We start from the raw sequence: 12,167 nt of genomic DNA, 5'->3' as shown, positions 1-12,167 counted from the left end.
CTACACCGTTCACAGAATCAGTTCCACTGAGAGGAACCGGTCTTCCCTGGATGAAGGACAGGGGTTCCACTGAGAGGAACCGGTCTTCCCTGGATATAGGACAGGGGTTCCACTGAGAGGAACCGGTCTTCCCTGGATGAAGGACAGGGGTTCCACTGAGAGGAACCGGTCTGCCCTGGATATAGGACAGGGGTTCCACTGAGAGGAACCGGTCTGCCCTGGATGAAGGACAGGGGTTCCACTGAGAGGAACCGGTCTGCCCTGGATATAGGACAGGGGTTCCACTGAGAGGAACCGGTCTGCCCTGGATATAGGACAGGGGATCCACTGAGAGGAACGGGTCTTCCCTGGATGAAGAACAGGGGTTCCACTGAGAGGAACCGGTCTTCCCTGGATGAAGGACAGGGGATCCACTGAGAGGAACCGGTCTCCCTGGATATAGGACAGGGGTATTGTATTCCTGCACTAGAAGACCTTACACACACACACACGCACGCACGCACACACACACACCTCCATCTCTCATTGGTCATGAGGAGAACAGAGGGCCAGGCGGACAGCAGAGGAGAAAGGGGACACAAGGCTCTTTAGTTTTCTTATGTTTACTTTTCACACTTTTCCCAAACGCTTTGCAGCTGCTCTTCTTTTAGCCTCCAGAGGGGTGTGTGGAAGAGGGTTGGGGAGGGGGGCTCCTTAATATATGTGTGTGTGTGTGTGTGTGTGTGTGTGTGTGTGTGTGTGTTAATGGTACCCCAGACTGCTGACAACTTGGCCCGTGATCACTTCAGTGGGGAGAAGGGCAACACTGTGTTGTCTAAACAATAGGAGACATTAATATGGATCCCATACGTCAGGCCCCAGGGATTCTATACAGGGGGAGTCCCGATGCAGTATAGGGAGATTCCATTGCATTAGACCCTAGCAGAATGTGTGGGGTCACAACTTGGAATGGGAACTTTACTTCACAAAGGGACCTCCGACCAGGCCATCTGCCTTCTTAGTGTGTCAGATGTCTTCACATGTCTACAATCACGCCTGTGATTTTTTTTTTTAAGATCGTCATCTGGATCAATATGGAAAAATAAAAATAGAACTTCCACTGATCCAGTTGATACCAGCAAAATAAATGCTGTTTTGTTACGTCTTGAACCTCAGAACAGGACACCTGGCTTTCCAGGCACCAAAAACATCCTAGATATGGGAACTACAGTCTCCTAGGTAGGGGAACTATATGGGAACTATACTAGGTATGGGAACTATACTAGGTATGGGAACTATATGGGAACTATACTAGGTATGGGAACTATACTAGGTATGGGAACTATACTAGGTATGGGAACTATACTAGGTATGGGAACTATATGGGAACTATACTAGGTATGGGAACTATACTAGGTATGGGAACTATATGGAACTATACTAGGTATGGGAACTATACTAGGTATGGGAACTATATGGGAACTATACTAGGTATGGTATCTATACTAGGTATGGGAACTATACTAGGTATGGGAACTATACTAGGTATGGGAACTATATGGGAACTATACTAGGTATGGGAACTATACTAGGTATGGGAACTATATGGAACTATACTAGGTATGGGAACGATATGGGAACTATGCTAGGTATGGGAACTATACTAGGTATGGGAACTATATGGAACTATACTAAGTATGGGAACGATATGGGAACTATACTAGGTATGGGAACTATACTAGGTATGGGAACTATATGGAACTATACTAGGTATGGGAACTATACTAGGTATGGGAACTGTACTAGGTATGGGAACTATACTAGGTATGGGAACTATATGGGAACTATACTAGGTATGGGAACTATACTAGGTATGGGAACGATATGGGAACTCTACTAGGTATAGGAACTATATGGGAACTATACTAGGTATGGGAACTATACTAGGTATGGGAACTATATGGGAACTATACTAGGTATGGGAACTATACTAGGTATGGGAACTATACTAGGTATGGGAACTATATGGGAACTATACTAGGTATGGGAACTATATGGGAACTATACTAGGTATGGTATCTATACTAGGTATGGGAACTATACTAGGTATGGGAACTATACTAGGTATGGGAACTATATGGGAACTATACTAGGTATGGGAACTATATGGGAACTATACTAGGTATGGGAACTATACTAGGTATGGGAACTATATGGGAACTCTACTAGGTATGGGAACTATATGGGAACTATACTAGGTATGGGAACTATATGGGAACTATACTAGGTATGGGAACTATACTAGGTATGGGAACTATATGGGAACTCTACTAGGTATGGGAACTATATGGGAACTCTACTAGGTATAGGAACTATATGGGAACTATACTAGGTATGGGAACTATACTAGGTATGGGAACTATATGGGAACTATACTAGGTATGGGAACTATACTAGGTATGGGAACTATATGGGAACTATACTAGGTATGGGAACTATACTAGGTATGGGAACTATACTAGGTATGGGAACTATATGGGAACTATACTAGGTATGGGAACTATATGGGAACTATACTAGGTATGGGAACTATACTAGGTATGGGAACTATATGGGAACTCTACTAGGTATGGGAACTATATGGGAACTATACTAGGTATGGGAACTATATGGGAACTATACTAGGTATGGGAACTATACTAGGTATGGGAACTATATGGGAACTATACTAGGTATGGTATCTATACTAGGTATGGGAACTATACAGGAACTAGTAACCGGAAGGTTGCAAGTTCAAATCCCCGAGCTGACAAGGTACAAATCTGTCGTTCTGCCCCTGAACAGGCAGTTAACCCACTGTTCCTAGACCAGTTAACCCACTGTTCCTAGACCAGTTAACCCACTGTTCCTAGACCAGTTAACCCACTGTTCCTAGACCAGTTAACCCACTGTTCCTAGACCAGTTAACCCACTGTTCCTAGACCAGTTAACCCACTGTTCCTAGACCAGTTAACCCACTGTTCCTAGGCCGTCATTGAAAATAAGATTTTTTCTTAACTGACTTACCTAGTTCAATAAAAATCTTTATGTATATAACATAGATTGTGGTTTATTTGGGTCTAATATATTGAAGACACAGTTCTGCAATGAAGTAGAAAAGACACATTGGATTTATTCAGAGGTATCAAAAACAACTAACAAACATTTGCAAAAATAGATGTAAGAAATATATTACTTTAGATCAATAAATATCACATAGGTAATCAGACAGACAGCAGTCTCTGGTGAGTCTGATCCCCGTCTTAGTGCTTTAGGGGTTCTGACTCTCCCAGAGCTGTTAATAGTACAAATTGCTAACATAATTAGCATGCTAATAATGCTAACAGAGCTAGCTGCTAATAACAGTACATGACGCTAACAGAATTAGCATGATGCTAACAGAGCTAGCAGCTGCTAACAGTACATGACGCTAACAGAATTAGCATGATGCTAACAGAGCTAGCGTTAGCTAACAGCTGCTAGCACTTCAGAGGCATGGTGGTGTTTCAGAGGTATCTGATGGTTGGTTGGCTGTTTCCCGCAATATTGTCAGGTTTGTCAGGGTCTCATGGTATTTTATAAAAAGGCATACATTTGCATTTGAATGGGGCTTTCCAGTCCACTTTAAACTAAACCTTCTGGCACTCTCCGAGCCGGCCGATTGGCCAGAGATCAGAGATACATTCATTGTTTGTCAACAATAAAGAGTCTGAGGAGTGATTTATCCAAACCGGTGTCGTTTGCCGAGGCATTAGCGGGATTCCCTCAGGAAGACAGTTTGTCTCTGTGTGAACAAAGCTGTGGGACATTGAAAGTAATTTAGGATTCCTGAGAGTCTAGTTGGTAGCAATAAATATGACAACTGTCTGTGAGTGACCAAGGGAGGGTTTACTTGCCCATTTTGTTAAGAGTTGTGTCAGGTCAACAAAAAAAAAACATGTGATTATCAAAAGCTGCCCACTCTCGTTAAATAACTTTGCATCTTTGACAACGATTCTTTGACTACAATGTCTTCTCTTCATCTCATTAAAATACTTCTAACTTCCTTTAAAGAATTGACCCTTTCCCCCAGTCACCTTCAGCCATTGACTTCTCTGTCTCTTCCTATCAGTTGAGGTATTCTAGGCAGATCTGTGGGTGTCATTCCTTATTCTACAGGGGATGCTGCGATAACCATACTGCCATATTGGTAGCGAGAGAAACTCCTTTCAAGTCGATAGGGCAGACCTGTGGATTTAACCCATAAACTAGGCCACTTGGTTTGTCTCTCCAAAAGTGATCCCTTTTGTCCTGTGATGCCAGGATCACTTCTTTATGACCTTTACACCAGGAAGGGCAACAATAAGGGTTCCATCAGTTCTAGAGCTCAATGTCTATCCAAAACTCAATCATTAATCACCTGTAGTTGAGTGACACTGACAGTACATTGTCAATGACCCTGTCACGACTAGTATTGTGACAGTACATTCACAACGACTCGACACCAATAGTGACAGTTCAGTTCAAGTCCAGGCTAAGACAGACAGCCCTCCATCTGATCCTACTCTTCCCCTTAGCAGCTTGGTGAGGTGGTGATGGGGCTGTGGAGGAAGGAGAGCTGTCCGTGTCCAGCAGAGCCATGGACGGGGATAGACACGGGGAAGTTAAAGACCGTACTGCTCTTCCCCAGGGCAGGACTCCCGGCTTCCGACGAGCAGGATGAAGTAGCCAGGACTTGGGACTCAAACCGTAGAAGTTGGCCCATGAAGCTGAAGTTAGGACTGATGATGCTGCGGCGTTGCTTGACGAACTCAAAGGCCTCGTCCAGCTTCACGCGGTTGGTCCTCATCAGGTAGGCCAGACAGATGGTGGCGGAGCGGGAGATGCCAGCTTGGCAGTGGACAAACACACGACCGCCTTTATTACGGATGGAGTCTACAGGAGAGAGAGAAGGAGAGGGGAGATTAGTACAACTATGTATCAATACAACATATTCAACTTAGTTCTTCTGTAAGTGTGAGACAGTTGTATAAGTTGTTGCCAGATTTCTGAAAGGTTTCTCTTGACTGTGTTAGAATACCATTGGTCCTTTGTGTAGCTCAGTTGGTAGAGCATGGTGCTTGTAATAACAGGGTAGTGTGTTAGATTCCCGGGACCAAACGTATGCACACATGACTGTAAATGTATGTAGTTCTGTCCTTGAGCTGTTCTTGTCTATTAATGTTCTGTATTATGTCATGTTCTGTGTGGACCCCAGGAAGAGTAGCTGCTGCTTTTGCAAAATGGGGATCCTAATAAAATACCAATCGCTTTGGATATAGGTGGTTGCTAACTGGCATATATTACCATAGCCTAGCTGTTACTACAGCAGTTATACTAACAAGTAGCTGTTGCCACAGCAGTTATACTAACAAGTAGCTGTTGCCACAGCAGTTATACTAACAAGTAGCTGTTGCCACAGCAGTTATATTAACAAGTAGCTGTTGCCACAGCAGTTATACTAACAAGTAGCTACCTGCCACCCCTCCACTCTAACCACTAGGCTACCTGCCGCCCCTCCACTCTAACCACTAGGCTACCCTGCCACCCCTCCACTCTAACCACTAGGCTACCTGCCACCCCTCCACTCTAACCACTAGGCTACCTGCCGCCCCTATGCTCTAACCACTAGACTAACCTGCCGCCCCTCCACTCTAACCACTAGGCTACCTGCCACCCCTCCACTCTAACCACTAGGCTACCTGCCGCCCCTCCTCTCTAACCACTAGGCTACCTGCCGCCCCTCCACTCTAACCACTAGGCTACCCTGCCACCCCTCCACTCTAACCACTAGGCTACCTGCCACCCCTCCACTCTAACCACTAGGCTACCTGCCGCCCCTCCACTCTAACCACTAGGCTACCCTGCCACCCCTCCACTCTAACCACTAGGCTACCTGCCACCCCTCCACTCTAACCACTAGGCTACCTGCCGCCCCTATGCTCTAACCACTAGACTAACCTGCCGCCCCTCCACTCTAACCACTAGGCTACCTGCCACCCCTCCACTCTAACCACTAGGCTACCTGCCGCCCCTCCTCTCTAACCACTAGGCTACCTGCCGCCCCTCCACTCTAACCACTAGGCTACCCTGCCACCCCTCCACTCTAACCACTAGGCTACCTGCCACCCCTCCACTCTAACCACTAGGCTACCTGCCGCCCCTCCACTCTAACCACTAGGCTACCTGCCGCCCCTCCACTCTAACCACTAGGCTACCTGCCGCCCCTCCACTCTAACCACTAGGCTACCCTGCCACCCCTCCACTCTAACCACTAGGCTACCTGCCAGCCCTCCACTCTAACCACTAGGCTAACCTGCCGCCCCTCCACTCTAACCACTAGGCTAACCTGCCGCCCCTCCACTCTAACCACTAGGCTACCTGCCGCCCCATTTATTATGACAACATTTTGTGATGTGTTTGTTCACATTGGGGTTTTTCCCGGTTGTTCGGGGACAAACAATTTTGTTCTCAAGGCAAGCAGAAGTTGGTAGCCAAAGTATACACCCCTTTGTTGGTGATTGGTCAACAGTAGGGATTATTCAATGTTGTCGTTTTACCGGAGTCATTCAGAGACGACTCGTTTTCATGGACATTTTTTTCATTGAGAAATACTGCACCAAACATCATAGATGGATGTAAAATTGTGGCGACCAAGATGTCCCCGGCAAAAACATCCAAATTAATGACAGATTTCTTGAGTTATCTTAGTTTCTGACTATTTTGAGGAAGTGTATATGGGCTACGGTGTCTCTAGATGGACAAACAGTACTATTTCTGCTTTTTCTAGTTTTTCAAGCGAAGGTCTTTTAAGGGAGTATACGAGCACACTGACTTCGGCGAGGCGCCAGCCGAACTGAAGCATGCGGAAGCCGTAAGCCACAGCAGGAAGTGACCAACATCCTCTTTGCTCAGTCAGTAGGCCTACTGAACCACAGCAGGATGAGACCAATCGAAAAGTAGTTTATTTCAGTTGCAAATCACAGTGTTGCTAACTAATGGTGTTGCTAACGGACCCAGGTCATTAATCCAGGAAGAGGGCAGTTAGATGGTTCTGTGGGGGGGGGGGGGGGGGGGGGGGGGGCAGAAGGGGACAAAGGGGGGTTGGCTGCCCCCCTGCTGGGGTTATTAATCTGGGAGAAAGGCCGGCCGTGAGCTTTTGTCCCGACAAAACAAAGAGGTGGAGGGGAGAGAGCTGCATTCAACCATCAGCCTCTCTCTGGCCGCGCCCCAAATGGCTCCCTATTCCCTTTATAGTGCACTACTTTAGACCAGAGCCCTATTCCCTATATAGTACATTACTTTAGACCAGAGCCCTGTGGAACCCTATTCCCTATATAGTACACTACTTTAGACCAGAGCCCTATGGAACCCTATTCCCTATATAGTACACTACTTTAGACCAGAGCCCTATGGAACCCTATTCCCTATATAGTACACTACTTTAGAGCAGGGCATTGCACTATAAAGGGAATAAGATGCCATTTGGGACCTCTCTCTGGCTGCCTGCTACAAAAGCAGAGGCCTGGGTCTGCTTGGTGGCTCCCACATGAAAAGGGACCACCTCTTTAAACTGGGGGGTCTAGTAGAGGGGTGGATGGGCTGTGATGATGTCACCACCATTGTGGTGGAGCAGGGAGTCCTGGATCAGACAGTTGCTCTGGGTTTGGAAGGAACTTTTTTCAATTTAAATCCAAGATGTTGAAAGGAGGAGAGGAGAGAGAGATGGAGAGAGGGAGGGGGTTGGCTGTTGAGATGGAGGGATGGGGTTGGCTGTTGAGATGGAGGGAGGGGGTTGGCTGTTGAGAGGGAGGGGGTTGGCTGTTGAGTTGTAGTAGTTTGTTTGCCCGCCAAGCCAATGGCTTCTATGACTACAGCTGTGGTTGCCTTGCTTGGTGATTGTGTCCTATGTTTGACAGTTATCTAGAGCTATGAGAGAATTCAAACTGAACTAGGTAGCTAGCTACTTACAACGATTGTGATATCGTGACCTGCGCAAACCATCAATGTTTTCACATCCCACATCTGTTTTGTCGTGAATTCTTCTTCCATAACCCATTAAAGTCCTCAACTGAAAGGTGCCTAATGTGCAGAGTGTCAACATCTCCAAATCCCATTTTATTAGGGGGGGGGGGGGGTGCAATCACACATAGAACCTTATGGCTCTGAAATATAATCTGGGTTCAGCCATAAGGTTATGGGTTCAGCCGTAAGGTTCTGGGTTCAGCCGTAAGGTTCTGACACTTCTGAATTTGACATGTAGCTATTTAAATAAATAAATGATAGAGTAACACTATTTTACCCAGATTGATCATCAGACAAATGACTGTCATCGCTGAACAACGATGTGACAACATCATTTACTTTAAGATTTCTTGTGTTGTTTTGTTGTTCGCGTGCCATCATGGATGGCTAGACTAGCCTAGACCACACTTAGAGGGAGGTGGCAAACACACGTTCTCATTGGTCCGTCTGTATTCATCCAGGCTTGCGATTGGATTGAAGACCTTAGAGCTCAAACGGTTTAATGCTGATAGAACATTCTAGTTGAAATGCTTGTTTTTTTCCACCTAAAATTTACTTTGAAAAATATCAAACTTCACAGATATATGAAGAAACCATCTAAAGATCAGTTAAATGTGAAAAGCAAATTTTTTTGACAAACATCTCAGATATAAACTTATAGTTCCAAGGCCTAAATATGTTTTCTTACCCAGCTACCTGAAGCTGAATAGACTGTTAGTTGTTCTGAATAGGAGTGTCTGCTAAACGACTGCAATGCAAAGACACTCACCGATAAACTCTATAGCCTCATTGAACCAGGAGGAGATATCAGCCTTGTGGTTGTCCTCTACGGGGATACTCTTGTACTGGAAGGACTCTTCAAAGTGGTTGGGGCAGTTAGCTGATACGTTGATGAGAGCAGTGATACCCAGCATGTCTATCATGTCCTTTCTGGAGGCATGGTAGGCACTGCCCAGGTAGAGGAAGGGAAGGATCTCCACTGGACCCCCCTGGAGAGGAACAGGACAGACAACAGTCAACCACCATAATAAAGATAGTCTAAGATGTCCAAATCTATAGTTTTGATGACACATTGACATTGTTTTGAGAGTAATAACATGTCAAAGTGTTATTGGAGAAGGCGATGAAGATAGGAACAGAAAAACAATATCATATCCTATAAATACTTACGGCCTGTAGCCTACCAAATTGAGGTTAGTTTAAGACGACAGAATCTATTGTTTTGACGACACACCGACGTTGGTTTATTTATTATACAGGTAAAAGTGCCGTTAAACAGTAATAACATAGAAAATACACGTTTTAAAGAAAACGTACCTGGTCATAGAGCGGTGTACTGCATGGACTGCAGCCGGGCTCGGCGCTGTCTGGACGGGCGCTGAGGGGCAGACTGAGTCCCTGTGGAGCTGACGGCTTGGTACACATCTCTGGATACTCCGAGGAGAACGTGTCAAAACCACCTAAACAATGACAAGATGGGACGTAAGGATACTGTTGTTACCATCTCATCGTTATAAACAGTGGCAGCTGTAAAGCGGCTGTGTTGGAACAGTCAGTGTTCAATTCATAACTGACGCAGGTCTACACTATGGCATGTTGTTCGTTATTACCACGGGGCCGTAAACAATATAGAAATAGGCTACTATAATACGTTTATAATAAATCAAATAAATGTACCTGTGAGGAAGAAGACACGGGCTCCACACGGGTCTCGGCACAGAGCTGTTACGGCGAGCATTAGAGTCCCGTCCTTCTTCACTTGGCCAAAGTCCAAACTCCGATCATCCAGAAACACTACCGACTGATACTCCCCGGAGAGAAGCCGGTTCCGCGTGTCCTCGTTGGGCACGATGTGTCCCACCCCCAGCCCCCCTCTGGCCCTCCGGCGGACTATAGTACTGAAGCGGACGTTGGTGGACCCGGGGATGTGAGAGGAGTTGAAGGAGAAGAATGAGCGGCAGTCCAGGACCAGACAGCCCGGGTCGTCCCCCTCCAGCAGCCCGCGGAGGGACATGGCATCGATGCTGGGGACTTCCATTATCACCATAGTAGGAGGGCGGCGAGCGGAATATGTCAAATCCAAAAACATAGGCTGTGGAACAGGCAAATAAACCCCTGGGTGTCGGTGTCACCTGTTCCTATAGAAACTTGTTTTCTAATTATTTTAATTCACAGTAGATGTATTCTTAAAATAGTTGTATGTTCTTTTGTTCTCCTTAGCTTAGTTGAGGTTTTCCCGAAATGAAAGTAATTTGAGAAATAAAAAACGAGTAGGCCTAGCAATGAATAATTTTAGAATAAAACCTAAAAACAATCCGTCCGTATTCTCGGGTGAATTTTCTGTGGTTGTTTGTTGTGTATAAAAGTATTCCTTTTGATTTCCGAGGTTGTTCTGAGAGGAGTCTGTGAAAAGGACTTATATATGATCATTTAGGAAGTATTGACGTCAGACTCCTCCTTTCCTGGCACATTGCCCGCTCGAGTTTGCACGTACGTCATTGTGCTTTTCTCCCCTTCTCTCTCTCAAGTCAATCCAAAGGGTTTTATTGGCATAGGAAACATATGTTTACATTGCCAAAGCTAGTGAACAATTAAATATACAAATCTGACATTAATAGGTAATAAATTACAAAAGTTTAAAATAATCTCTCTGTGTAAAAGATACCTGCAAAGCATTATGGGTGCTGGTAGCAGCTATATGGGGCCAAAGATACTGTGTTAGAGAAAGGATACTAAAGGTATCGCTGATAGAGCATGTCACTATGGGTAGACTAAGATCATGTATTAGAGAAAGGATACTAAAGGTATCTCTGATAGAGCATGTCACTATGGGTAGACTAAGATCATGTATTAGAGAAAGGATACTAAAGGTATCTCTGATAGAGCATGTCGCTATGGGTAGACTAAGATCATGTATTAGAGAAAGGATACTAAAGGTATCTCTGATAGAGCATGTCGCTATGGGTAGACTAAGATCATGTATTAGAGAAAGGATACTAAAGGTATCGCTGACTAAGGAGACTGGCCAACCTTTTATTTCTTCCCACAGTTTGTTTTGGTTGGAATGTAGCCCATTTGAAAGCCAATGGAAATAGACAAAAAAACTTGTATATATCCCATTATAGAATAGCAAAATAAAATATTTATATAAAAATATAAATATAGATAAATATTATTATGCAATTCGCCTATAATTAAGTTATTACCACCAACAAGTTTAGACCACCTAAAACAGTTGTCTTAAAAATGACAACTTCAGCACATTAGGAATTTGCCAAATTTTCCATGATCTTATTGTTGAACTAAATTATTCTATCCTCCCCCTTCAGCTGAGAGCTGACAAATAACAAGATAATAGCTGTCATGGTGGCCATAAAGTTTATACCTGTTTTCATGAAGCGTTTATTGGTCAGTGGTACACAGAGTTCAATGCCACGAGAGCAAAGGCCATAAACATTAACCACTGTAGAGGAACCTCACGTTCGGTAAATTTCCATGTGCTGAAAACAACACAGAGAGGACACACACACACACACACACACACACACACACACACACACACACACACACACACACACACACACACACACACACACACACACACACACACAGAGAGAGAGCTGACAACAACACTTGTAGATTGCTTACAGGAAGACAGAGAAGAGAGACAACAGCAGATGGGGAGGTCTGATCTGAATAATGAAGTCTTTACATCAAGGTATTTAATGGTTAACGAAACCTACTCTTTTAATCCTGACATTGTAAAGTTAATGTCATCAGAGTTTTGGGGAACCCTTGTCCGTTGTTCGTGTGGTTTAGGTGCATCCCCAATGACACCCTATTCTCTATGTAGTAGGGCTCAGGTCAAAAGTAGTGCACTATGTATTCAGACTGACATGGCACTACCTCTCTTTTTCAGAAGATAACAGCAGGTATGTTGTTGACTTTCCATTGGCTGGCTGGCTGGCTGACTGACGGACAGCTGACTGACTGACTGACTGGCTGACGGACAGCTGACTGACTGACTGACTGACTGACTGACTGACTGGCTGACTGACAGCTGACTGACTGACTAGCTGACTGACTGACTGACTGGCTGACTGACT

The 12,167-nt window shown here is 44.9% G+C and overlaps 1 protein-coding gene across 1 annotated transcript; it reads right to left on the bottom strand.

Moving 5' to 3' along the window:
* Window positions 1–3,131: 3,131 nt before the first annotated feature.
* On the bottom strand, window positions 3,132–10,471 carry dusp1 (dual specificity phosphatase 1). Its single transcript, XM_021583220.2, has 4 exons — window positions 9,739–10,471; window positions 9,379–9,521; window positions 8,831–9,050; window positions 3,132–4,932 (listed from the first exon to the last, which is right to left on the bottom strand). The coding sequence occupies exons 1-4, from the start codon at window positions 10,148–10,150 to the stop codon at window positions 4,571–4,573; spliced, it is 1,137 nt and encodes a 378-aa protein (XP_021438895.1). The 5' UTR covers window positions 10,151–10,471; the 3' UTR covers window positions 3,132–4,570.
* Between the last annotated feature and the right edge of the window lie 1,696 nt (window positions 10,472–12,167).

Source organism: Oncorhynchus mykiss, chromosome 31 (genome assembly GCF_013265735.2).
Source record: "Oncorhynchus mykiss isolate Arlee chromosome 31, USDA_OmykA_1.1, whole genome shotgun sequence".
NCBI classification, from domain to species: Eukaryota; Metazoa; Chordata; class Actinopteri; order Salmoniformes; family Salmonidae; genus Oncorhynchus; species Oncorhynchus mykiss.
Note: the sequence above shows the minus strand (reverse complement) of the source record. Positions and strands in the feature narration are given on the sequence as shown.